Consider the following 13,290-nt stretch of genomic DNA (forward strand, 5'->3'; position numbering starts at 1 on the left):
GTCCCTTAACAAGTGGGAGGCACATATGCAAACTGTTGTAATTCCTACACCGTTCGTGACAGTCTGCAGTTAAAGCACATCTTGTTCGTTTCATTTCAAATCCATTGTGGTGGTGTATAGAGCCAAAAATGTTAGAATTGTGTCGATGTCCCAATATTTATGGACCTGACTGTACATTTTAAACTAAATGTTCTGCCTTAACCACTTGACCTCCACAAGGTTTTAACCCCTTCATGACCAGACCTTTTTTTTTTGCTAGTCATAACTGTGCTCCTTTAACTGGCAATTGCTTGGTCATGCAACTCTGTATCCAAATTCAATTTTTATTTTTTTTCCCCTCACAGATTTCTTTTGGTGGTAGTTTATCACCACTGGGTTTTTTCGCTATATAAAATGAAAAAATACTGAAAATTTTTAAAACAACTAAAATGTTTTTAATTTCTGTTATACAATTTTACAAATACATTTTCCTTCATAAATTTAGGCCAAAATGCATTCTGCTACATTTCTTTGGTAAATTTAACCCAAATCAGTGAATATTATTTAGTCTGTGTGAAAGGTAGAGCGTTTACAAACTATTGGACATATATTTGAAAACTGATCAATTCTGAAGTACTGTCGACCTATCTCATTTCTTCAGGCCCTAAAATACCAGGAGAGTACATATACCCCCTAAATGACAGTCCAAGGCATTTAGTAAGAGGCATTAGTTTTTTTTAAGTTGTAATTTTTTTTTTAATTTTTTGTAAAAAGAAAAAACAAAAAAGTTTTTATTATTTTTTACATACTGGCACCAATAAATATATATAAAACATGCATTCCCTTAACCACTTGCCTACAGGGCACTTATACCCCCTTCCTGCCCAATTTCCAGCTTTCAGCACTGTCACGCTTTGAATGACAATTGCGCGGTCATGCAACACTGTACCCATATGAAATTTTTACCATTTTTTTCTGGCACTGGCAGGTGGCATGGATGAGCACCGACAGCTGGCACTGATGGACACTGACAGGTGGCACTGCTGGGGCTACACAGATCATCAGGGCACACTGATCATCAGTGCCCTGATGATCAGTGTAGATGTCCCCTCTGAGGAATGCAGATTACCGGCTCTCCTCTCGAGCTGTCAGCGTGACAGCTCGTGAGGAGAGAAATGCCGATAACCGGCATTTCCCTATTTACATGCGATCAGCTGTGATTGGACATCTTTGGCTCTTTCTGTTGATCGGTGATCCGCTGTGTCCGAGGGACACAGCGCACCGCCGTTCGCCGCGCCAGTTAGAATGCCACGCATGCGTGGTTAGAATGGGAGGACGTCATATGATGTCCTCCCAGACAGAACGAGAGCCTTGCATCTGTCATTTTACTATATGGCAGGCGGGAGGCGGTTAAAGCAGTTCAGCGTCACCACAGTAATACTGTACTACTCTGGGAGGGGTGGAGGGAATAAGGGATGGCTTTTTTTTTTTGTAAACACAATTATTGCTTAAAACAGTGAATGGAGTAAAATTCATGACAGCTTAGTTACTGTTGACATGCTGTATTTAGCTACAGCTAATCACATTGTACAGGTATACAGGTGCCATGTGATAGCTGCGAGTCAATCACAGCTTCACAACACTATGCAAGCAGTCATTAATGACCGCTATGACCAATCATGAGCAGCCCAGGGGGCATGCTAGTGCGCATGTGCAGGATGACGAACAAGTACATCACCCAACCTGGCAGTGCCGCCCATCTATAGTATAACTACAGTGGGCAGGTGGCAAGTGGTTAATTGATGCTTACAGTGTAAAACATCCTCTAATGCTGGGTGTCCTACGTGTGTGGATGTTGCTGCATTAAGTAAAAATACTAGTTTAGTTTTTTGATATTTTAGAATGAGGTGCCTCAAGATTATGATCATTTTAAAAGGTGCCTTGACTGAAAAAAAGGTTGAGAAACACTGGTCTAAAACTCTACCTACTGCAAACAGAAACGTCGTCAGTGAAGTGAAAGCAGATTGGTTACTTTGTGTTACTGTACTTAATCATCTCTGCTCCTTGCACTGCCTCATATAATAAGTCCATGAGTGTGCTAATAACTGCAAACAAGCACAAAACAAGCGGCTCAGAAATGACTAGTTTATCCTCATACTTCAGCTCAGATATTTTGTAATATAAGTCAACCTATTTCCCAAGGGTGTATGGTTAAAATCAACCACAGTATGAAAACACAATCCACACTGTGCTTTTGTAGAAATGACAGGAAGCTTTGTGTTACTTGTAAAGTTTGATGTTTATTATACCAAAATGACAACACTTTCATCTGTGCATTCTGCATTGATATAACTCCGGGTAGGTTGAATCTAAATGAGCTTTGTACAATCATGCTGGATTGTGGTGGCAGCAATACAGAACACATTCAGGAGAGAGAAAGGGGGGGGGGAGAAAAAAAAAAACGAAAACAAAAAAAGGGAAAACATGGTCCAGCAGATAATGCTCCATTTCATTTTTTTTCTTTCAATTTTTCAAGAAAAATCACATTTTTCACCACAGCCATTCAGATCAACTGTGACTTGATTGCTGTATAAACAAAAAAAATAAACCCTTCGATTTTACCCTTTTGATACTGTTTGTGCCTTCACAAAGCTAAAAAATATATTAAATTTACCCAGTAATGCTCACATTGGTTGAGAAAGATACTCTGGTCATGGATCTCCAGCAAAGAAAATCCTTCTGATAGCTGCAGCACCACAGAGTATATCATAATGAACACTATACAATACATAAGCTATATACATTAACCCTTAAATTGCTGGAAGGAAATGCCTGAGGTAACCAGACAGCTCCTGCCAGCAGCAAAAGAGCCGAAATGTCCTAATCAACTGTTCTCTCAGAGAAAATTAGTGAAACTCCGTGATTTTTAAGTCACTGGAAAGAGTAAGCAACTCCTAAGAGTTAAGTCATATTGTTCTACAAATATCTAGCACGTCCCATGGTCCATCTCTACACAGAAGTTTGTGTCTCCACTTCCACAAGGCATTTTAGGTTACAAGTCTTTAGCTTTGCCAGACACTGTTGCGCTTCAAAATTAAACAAAACTATTTTTGTTTCTTAAAAAATATTACAAATCTGTATTATTTGTATCTCTGTAATATATTAAACTTTTTTTCATCAAAACCTCTCTTCAAACTTTAATTTCCTTAAACATGATATGTTATGGAAAACAGCGATTAAAAGTTGGTTGTTAAAGCATCTGTAGAAGGATGGTGGTTAGTTAAAAAAAGGAAGGGAGAAAGTAATGAAGTAGTAAAGAAGTGAAAAATAGGAAGATTACATTATTTAAAAAGGAAGATGAGCAGATGCTTAAAGAAAGAAAAAAAGGTACCTAAAATTTGCTGTCCTCATAATTGGAAGAGTGGAGGAAGCTCAAAAGTTCAGTTAAAATGGAGTCACTCAGGAATGAAAGTGTCATAGTGGTGTATCATAGTAGTCTGGTAATTGGTCCATTTGATACTGTCTATGCTGCTGAAGTTGCAGCTGTTGCTGCTGTTCCTGATGTTGCTTCATAATCTCCTTTACTTCCTCCTCAAGTTCAGGAGGTATAATAAACTGATCATCAGGATCTGGCTGCGCTGGTGCTGCAAAATATCCTCCCGTTTTTCGTAAAGGTGCATCTGCAGCAATCTCAATTAGATTATGACTTCTCTCTGATGGTGCTACAGAGCCATTACCTCTCCTCTGACGACCAAGAGTGTTGGAAGAAAAGTCCTGTCTCCTGACTAAGCCTCCCAGGTCATCCTCATTAGCGCTTACAACAATGCCCTCATCAGTGGGCTCTAAGACAGTGCAGGTAGGTGCAGGCTGCCCACCATTTCTAAATCGCGAGCAATGAATGTCCACTTCCACCTCAACTCGACTTCCATTGGAAAAAACTCCTTCAATAGGTTCCTCATCTTCACTGTCAAGACCATTGTCTGAAAAGGCACTGGAGAAAGTGGCACTGGATAGTTGTCGCTGAAAAGCGCTAGAAAGACATACAGGATGTAATGTACAGCGTTGTTCACTCGGGCATCCTGCTGGGCCAACTCCATTCTCATGAAGTGAAACTGCAGGAGGTTCATCAGAGGCTGTGGACCCAACTTCACTGCTCATCTCAGAGGTGGATATCTCACTGCTGATTTCAGAAGCCAGGCCACTGCTAGAAGATGGCATGCCTAAGCTGTCTTGGGCACGGTCCTTAATAACATTGACAGAAGGTGTGAAGATTCCAGGGCTGGGTGGTGGAATTCCACCATTCAGTTCGCAACAGCAGAAGCAGTCTTCTGCAACATTCAGCTGCACAACTACAGCACATATGCTCCCGCTGCAGCCATAACTCTGTGCCAAGCTGCATAACTTCTTGGAAGCAGCCAGGGCATCTGGCACATTTCGTATCGTCTCAACAGCTTCTTCCTCCGAGATGCTATCCCATAATCCCTTACTTCCAAGAATGAAGAATTCATCTTGAGGTGTTAAAGAAACTGACTGAACATAAGGCCTTGGAGTAACACTAGGATGGAGAAATGTGTATCCCAAAATACGTGTACAGTCAGTCACTCCGTTTACTTTACCATCCTGCAGGAGAACACAGTTATTCAGTGTTATTTAAAATGAACTAATAACTATACACGGTATAATACAGTGAACAGAATTACTACATTATTTTCATCACTTGTGCAGAAATATCACAAATGCAAAGAACTTGTTAGTTCATATTAATTCATAACAAAAAGTGGTTACCTCATGTTATCTTATCAACATCCAAATTTATGTACAGTAGGAATCAATTTACAAAGGTTACCTTAGGATAACTGTGAAGCCCAATAATCAGTCTACCTACAGCCTCAGGAAAACCACCAATTCATTAGATAAGATTCCAAAAAATAGGGTATTTGTACTCACTGTAAAATCATTTTCTTGCAGTCTATTTAGAGACATGGGAATTCAGGACTGCTGCATACAGAATAGGACAAAAGGCAAAATAAAAATTGTAGGTCAGCCCTACAATAGCCCCTACTTTACACAGCATGCCTCAGTTGTAGAAAGCAAAACCAAGAGCATGCCAAACAGAGTAGTGCGAATGGTGTCCCTCACTGGACTGCAAGAAAAATGATAATGTTATTTCTCCTGGAGCACAGTACAGGACACAGCCTCCTTTAAACCACTGTGACTATATGAAGCTACCTTCAGGTTACTGAAAACTAGCAAAAAAAAGAAAGACTACAAGGACATCCCCCTAAATAACCCCTCCCACTCCAGGTAACCTCAGTTTTGTGACAAGCAATGAGAAGATCAGGAGGGGAGGGTCATGTGCTCTGTACACCAGGAAACCGATTTTACTGGTCGTTTTAAAGAAGGAATTTTGACTTGCCTATAAATCGCGTATCTTGGAGTACAGTTGCAAGAAAAAGTATGTGAACCCCTTGGGATTACGTGGAGTTTTGCATGAATTGGGCATAAAATGTGCTCTGAACGTCATCTAAGTCACAACAATAGAAGAACACAGTCTGCTGAACATAATACTACACAAACATTAGATGTTGCCATGGTTTAATTGCACATAACATGTAAACATTCACAGTGCAGGGAGGAAAAAGTATGTGAACCTTTGGACCTAATAACTGGTTGACCCTCCTTTGGCAGCAATAACCTCAACCAAACGTTTCCTGTAGTTGCAGATCAGACCTGCACATTGATCTGGAGTCATTTTGGACCACTCCTCTTCACAAAACTGTTTCAGTGTAGCAATATTCTTGGGATGTCTGGTGTGAATCGCTCTCTTAAGGTCATGCCACAGCATTTCAATCGGGTTGAGGTTAGGACTCCGACTGGGCCACTCCAAAAGGCGTATTCTGTGCTGTTGCAGCCATTGTTTTGTTGAATTACCTGTATGCTTTGGGTCATTGTCCTGTTGCATCACCCATCCTCTGCAGAGCTTCAGTTGGCGGACAGATGGTTGTACGTTTTCCTGCAAAATGTCTTGATAAACTCTGGAATTCATTTTCCCATCAATGACAACAATCCGTCCAGGCCCTGAGGCAGCAAAGCAGCCCCAAACCATGATGCTCCCTTCGCCATGTTTTACAGTGGGGATGAGGTTTTGATGTTGGTGTGCTGGGCCTTTTTTTCTCCACACATAGTGTTGTGTGTTCTTCCCAAACAACTCAATCTTGGTTTCATCTGTCCACAGTATATTTTGCCAGTAGTGCTGTGGAACATCCAGGTGCTCTTTTGCTAACTTCAAACGTGCTGCAATATTCTTTTCGGACAGCAATGGCTTCCTCTGTGGTGTCCTCCCATGTACTCCATTCTTGTTTAATGTTTTCCTTATTGTAGATGTGTCAACAAAAATGTTAGCATGTGCCAGAGATTTCTGTAGGTCTTTAGCTGACACTCTGGGATTCTTCTTTACCTCATGCAGCATTCTGCGCTGTGCTCTTGCAGACATTTTTACAGGACGACCACGCCTAGGGAGAGTAGCAACAGTGCTAAACTTTCTCCATTTGTAGACAGTCTGTCTTACCGTGGACACATGAACATCAAGGCTTTTGGAGATACTTTTGTAACCCTTTCCAGCTTCATGCAAGTCAACAATTCTTGATCGTAGGTCTTCTGAGAGCTCTTTTCTGCGAGGCATGGTTCACATCAGACAGTGCTTCTTGAAACCAGTAAACCCAAAACAGGTGTGTGTTTTTTAAGGGCAGGACAGCTGTCAGCAACACATCCAATATCATCACATTGATTGGAGTCAAGGTTGGCTCACTCCTGGCTCCAATTAGCTCTGGGAGAAGTCATTAAGCTAGGGCCTCACATACTTTTTCCTCCCTGCACTGTGAATGTTTACATGTTATGTGCAATTAAACCATGGCAACATCTAATGTTTGTGTAGTATTATGTTCAGCAGACTGTGTTCTTCTATTGTTGTGACTTAGATGACGTTTAGAGCACATTTAATGCCCAATTCATGCAAACTTCCACGTAATCCCAAGGGGTTCACATACTTTTTCTTGCAACTGTACACTATAGACTATAGGCTGGAAACATATAGACCTTGGGTTATAGGCTGCTACCTTTAGGTGATTGAACACTGGAAAGATTTTGGACATACCCCTGGTAGTACCCTATAATTCTTCCCCCACTTTTTCAGACTTTGGGTTTTCTCAGCAAGCAATGCAGAGTAACACAAAAAGAGGGGAGGGTGGTTTGCATCCTTTACTTCAAAATATGAAAGTTACAGGCAAGTCAAATTTCCCTTTATCCTAGTCATACAGTACTGGACAAAGGATGGATATTCATAGACCCCGAGATGTCCCAAGCAATGAAACAGAGGAGTGGGAAACAGCAAGACAAAAGTCAAGGACCCAAGCCAGGGTGCTGCTGAAAGTGCCCTGGTGGATTAAGCCTGTATCCACAGAGGCCTGAACATCCACCTTGGAGAAGGTATGATCAAACCATGGCCTTACAAAGCTGGATAACGGATGTTTGATGTTGGAACACCCAGGAAACCCTCCCTGATCTGGTGCAGTGAGCATGTAAGGGTACAGAAAGTACCTTATCCTTTTAGCTGTCTTAAAGCAACCACATCCAGACAATGGAGAGAAATTAATTGGGTGCTTAGGAGCAGGGCATAAAGAAAGAAGGACAATATCTTCATTGAGAGAGCTGATGCCAGCTCAGGTTGGAAGGAGGATCTTGGTACAAGACTACTTTATTCTTATTAAGAATCAGGAGAGCTCCTTACAAGAGGAAGTTGCTAACACTGAAACTCATCTGACAGATGGGATAGCCACTTTCCATGTCTCTTTGCAGAAGAGAACTCCCAAGGGGAGACTAATGGGTTCAAACGGTGATTAATGCAGTGCAGAGATAACCAACCGGATAGCCCAAGGAAGCAAAGTGTGCTGATCCATCGGAGAACTTAAATAAAGGTTTTGTTAAGAGAAATTAAAGCCAAAAGGTTTCTGGATTAAAATATACAATGCTGAAACCTGTCCCTTAAAGAGTATTTAAAGTCAACTTCTGTTGAGGTCCCGACTGTAGACCAGAATGTCAAGTACCGAATAATGTCTGGGGTTGAAATGCCTGTGTTCACACCAGGCGAAAAAAGATTAAGCATAATGAGGGAATGGCAGTCAGATATACCCCTGTCCAAGAGCCCCGCCCCCCACCCCAATGTCCCAGTTAAAAAAAAAAAAAAGTGGTCGTGCGCGGCTCCGCCCACCCAGCCATGTCACTCATTCACATCATTCTCTAAATGAGACTGCAAGTCCCAGCAGCCTTCGTGACTGTCAGCTTGTAGTCCTCAATGAACTACCACGGCACTGTGGAGCGCTGTAGTAGTTAATTGATTCTTCCTGTCAGTATATCTGCTTGCTCATACATCCCGTATGAGGAAGCAGATATTATGACATATCTGCATTATTTTTTACTAAAAGGTGAACGTATCCTTTAAGACAGCAAGTCTGGCCTGTTTGAAAAAGGACAGGGGTTGTTTCCTAGCAGTTTGTGTACCAAATTTTTTGGGCCATTTTGACAACGCTAACAATGGATTTCTTCGCTATCTATTTTGCGGAGCAGTCAAGGAAGAATCTGCACTGGAAGTCCTATAATAACCTGAACAATGTTCATGGGATTGCCAGAGCATCCTATGCAAGTGCTAGAGGATCCTTTGGTCCTGGCTACAAACAGGGGTAATTTATTGTTGAACTTGAAAGCCAGGATATCCACATCTGGAGTCCCCCATTTCCAACATAGGATACTGAAGATGTCAGGATGAAAGGACCATTCCTTTTAGTCCAGGCAGTGATAACTGAGCAACTCCACCCTTTAATTGTCCACTCCTAGGGCGTTAAACAGCAGAGATTGTTGATCAGTGTTTCCCCATCCTGGAGACGATCAGACTTACTTCCTTCAAGGTTGGCTGGCTTCTAGTACCCCCTGAAGATGGATATAGCTCACTTTTTGTGGCATTGCTGATTGCACCCTGATTGGGTGTCCTTGAAGAGGGGTTCATTGATGCAAAGCTAATTTTATTGCACCAAGTTCCAGGATGTTGATGTGGGGCTTTGCTTCCGTGGGAGACTAGGTTCCGTGAACTGTGAGAGATTGGAAAACTACTCCCCAGCCTGTGAAACTGGCATCTGTAGTCACCACCTTCCATGAGTGTGGAAGAAAAAAAAAAAAAAAAAAAAAAATCAGATTTCCAAGGTGGGATTGGAAATTCACCAAGTTAGAGAGTTCCTTGCTTGACTGGAAAGAAGCGTAAAGAGGTCCAGAGAAGCAGTGCATTTATTCCATTCTAACAGAATGCTGTGTTAAAGAAGCCTTAACTGGAACTGAGTAAAGGCTATCAGGAGGCTCAGGAATCTCTTTGAGGGATGTCGTTTGATCCTAAATTCCAAGCATGATATCTTAGAAATACAAGCTTGTTTGAAGGAAAAAAAATTATGCCCGGGCCATGCTTAGAATGTGGTGCAAGTATTCTAGAGGAATGGCTGTAGGGCAGACTTTTGCAAGCTGACTACCCAACAGAAAGCATAAGAATTTGAATAGCCCTATGGACATTTGCAGATAGTTTTGAAGGAGATGAATCCTTCAGGTGGTTTTCTAGGTACCCTGTAATCTAGATGCCCTGTGTTTTTAAGAGGCTGACTAGGAGAGTAAACATATTCGAATACTTTGGGTGCAGAGGAAAGGCCAAACATCGATGCAACAAATTGGAGGCATTTGCTTCCTTCTGTGAAGAAAGTGCTTATGAGTAGGTAAATGGGAATATGTAGGTAGGCATCTTGAAAGCTTACTGATGCTGGTCTCAGATAAGCAACTTGTGGATTCCATGCAAAACTCAGGAATAGAAAGAGTATATATATATATATATATATATATATATATATATATATATATATATATATATATATATATATATTCAGGATAGGATGAATACCCCCCAACTGCGTTTTGGTACCTTGAATAGGAACATGTCCTCTAGAGGGACCAAAAACGACCAGTCCCTAGGACAGGGGATTCTTCAGGGTGGTCTGCAAATCTGACTGTCCTTGGGCAAATTTTGGTTGGTTTGAGAGTGGAAAATGATGAAGGGGTACAGTTTGAAACCATTTTGTACCCCATTTGAAATCACTGATGAAACCCATAAATTTGGGATGTCTGTGACCCAGAGGAATGAAAACTGTAACAAATATCCCTCTATTCTTAAGAGTGAGGGCATCCCTTTTGAAGATGGCTTTGGGGTAGACTGTGTTGAAAAGAACTGCTGAATTTTGGCTTTGAAGATGAAGCCTGAGGAGAATGATGAAGCACTGTCAGGAATCCAAGGGCTCGCGGCGGCGCATGGGTCGGCGCATGTGCAGAACGCCGATGCGCATTAGCCGGCGGGCACTAGGACATAGGCATCCGCGGCAACAGCGGCGTCCGCGCATGCACACTCGCGATCACGCTATTTAAACCAGCCCTGTGCATACTCAAGTTGCCGTATGGTCTTTGTTCCCTGTTCGTCTGTTCCTGAGAGATATACCTTCTTGCCGACCCTGCTTGATCCTGATCCCTGTTGACCGTCTCCTGCTCTGACCTCTGGCTCGTTTGAGTACTCTTCTGCCTACTCCTGATTACTTGACCTCCTGTTGCTTAACTTGGCTTGTGACCCGACTACTACTCTCTGTCTGCTGCTCTGTATCGTTTTGCCTCCGCTGTTACCGATCTGGTCTGTTTGATTACGCTATACTTGCACTGTCATCCGTCCATCCATCCTGCACGGATCCAGTCACTACTGCCCGGGCCTGCCAGCCTCTTCACATCAGGCTCTCTTCCATTACATACCTCCGGCAGTTCCATCTACCACAGCTGGGTGTGCTCAGGGGCCACGACCTGGTTTCAGTCTGCTCCAAGTCCATCTCCACCATCAGGGGCTCTGGTGAATAAGCAGACTGAGGCTTAGACCCCGCGCCCTGGGGAATCCCGTTCTGTGGGTTGCTAGAGGTACCGCCGGGCGGTACATGACAAGCACAGTTTGTTTAGAGGAAGTAGAAGGGGAGTTTTGGAGCCATCCGCTGTGAAAGGACCTTTTCTCCTGTGACCTCCTTTGTGATCTTGTCAAATGCATCACCAAAGAGATGTTCTCCTTCAAAGGTCAAATGAGTGAGGAGTCTTTTACAGACAGCTTCTCTGACCTGGCTTTTAGCTATATGATTCTGTGCATATCATTTTGGAGATGTGTTAAGACTTGTTATAGTGCAGGGGTGTCAAACTCCATTTCATTGCGAGCCGTATCAGCATTATGGTTGCCCTCAAAAGGCAGTTTGTATCTGTAAGACTAGATGTCCAGAGCTCCCCACCCCCATTACATCAGATGTCAAGAATCCTACACCCTCCCTAACATCACCGTACACCCCTTTTGGGGGTAGAGCTGGAAAGCAGAAAGTGCAGGGTCTGGAGGAGGACCAGAGTAGGTGTGGAGTCAATTACCAGAGTTTGCTGAATGCTGGGACCAGGGGAGGCAGAGATGAAGAGGGTGCTGCAGCTGCACTGACAGGTGCATCATTTGGTAGAGGAGTTCTATTTTCTGCTCCACTGCCGAGACAAGGTGGGGGCGGAGACAAGGGAATACCTGCAGGAGAGGTGTAAGGACCACATGAAATGGCCTGGAGGGCCAGATTTGGAACGTCGACCTTGTGTTTGACACCTGTGTTCTAGAGCATCAACATGAAAAATTAAGGCAGATGGCAGGGTTAGTAAGTGTTCCATCAGAGTTCAGCCCTGGTTTACAGGGTCCTGTTTGATTAATAAACATGATTCTTGTGCGCTACTATGGTGTATACTATAAGTGAAAATTAAATAAAATTAATATATATTTAAAAAAAAAAAAAAACAAGTTAACGAAATATCGTGTGTTTGTTTTATATTTCATTGTATTTATTTTTAATTTATACCAAATGAGCTGGTGTATAAAATATTAAAATGATTAAATAAATGAATGGGTCGCCTACACTATACACATACTAGTGTGTCAAAATAAATCAAAAAACAATGGTGTCACGGTCCACTATCAATAATATATAAACATATATATGGATTAAATGAAATGTATTAGATGAGATTAAATTGAATAAATTAAATAAAAATGAGTAAATAAGTCCAACATTAATTCAGCAGTGTGATATTACAATCATGCTGGTGCTACATGCATGTCTTTGAATAATCTGTGATTTTGAAGTGTCTTCTAATGGCGTAATACAAAGTAAATAACGTATAGAAGAGGATGGATGGAGTTATCCCTCTTCACTCCCTTCAGACTTTTGTTACACAGGTTTGCCTGTGACACTATCCAATTTAACTGTGCAGGCAAGATCTGGGTCTTCCTTTTTCTCCAGAGGGTTTAGTTATCCCATAATTCAAGAAATAAGGATGCTGGCAATTTTACCAGGGAGACTGGATCTGCAAGATGAATGCTATGGTACAAATTAGAGCCACTCACCAGATGCACATGGAGGAAAAAGTCAGAAGGGAGTGAAGAGACCCCCTAGTGGGAAGAGGGATAACTCCATCCATCCGCCTCCAGGAAAAAGGTTTCTAGGATGTGGCGAGACCCTCTGCTGGGAAAAGTGAAAAACTCTGTTCATCCATCTGGGAAACAGGGATATATCCATCTGTTCACCTATGAGTCCAATTAAAGGGACACAAGCTTGTACGACCTCACTTAATGGGGTTGTACACAATTGGTGAAAGAGCACATCACTTAAGATTGGTGGACTATACGTTATTTACTTTGTATTACACCATTAGAAGACACTTCAAAATCACAGATTATTCAAAGACAAGGATCCTGTTTGATCGCCCTAATCCAATTAGCTGCAATTTGACAAACAGACTGCAGCAATAGCAGTTTGCAGGGCTGGATCTTCAAGATTCCATGAAGTCAATGTGACTGAGGAGGTAGGATGCCTGGGTGGCACCTGCACAAGTGAAAGCAATAAATGGAAGTGAGATCTTAGCTCCAGACTGGTGAGATAGGAACCACAGGAGAGAACAACACATCCTCCATGGCACACAAGGATCAACGCTAGGGAACTGCAGAGGTTCCTGCAGATAAACCATCTTGCCTATCCCTAACCTCAAGCTAGCAGGTCTAAAAAAAGCTCCTATTTCCCTAGATTCAGCAAAGAATCAAAAGCCGTGGAGCAAGGAATTGGAATCTTAGCAGTACCACCAAGAGCATTCACCTGACTAGAGGCAGAACAAGAGAAGGCATCCACA

General features: G+C 42.2%; 1 protein-coding gene across 2 annotated transcripts in view; it reads right to left on the reverse strand.

Annotated features, from left to right (window-relative positions):
* Window positions 1-2,253: 2,253 nt before the first annotated feature.
* PHLPP1 (PH domain and leucine rich repeat protein phosphatase 1) overlaps window positions 2,254-13,290 on the reverse strand; it is a 251,539-nt gene continuing 240,502 nt past the window's right edge. For both annotated transcript variants that reach the window (XM_089674867.1, XM_089674866.1), the window contains exon 17: window positions 2,254-4,599. In XM_089674867.1, the coding sequence (XP_089530993.1) occupies window positions 3,454-4,599 (1,146 nt within the window). In that variant the 3' untranslated portion in view covers window positions 2,254-3,453. The remainder of the gene's footprint in view (window positions 4,600-13,290) is intronic.

This window comes from Staurois parvus, unplaced genomic scaffold, assembly GCF_062004578.1.
Source record: "Staurois parvus isolate SC_StPar_1 unplaced genomic scaffold, SC_StPar_1.0 ptg000153l, whole genome shotgun sequence".
NCBI lineage: Eukaryota > Metazoa > Chordata > Amphibia > Anura > Ranidae > Staurois > Staurois parvus.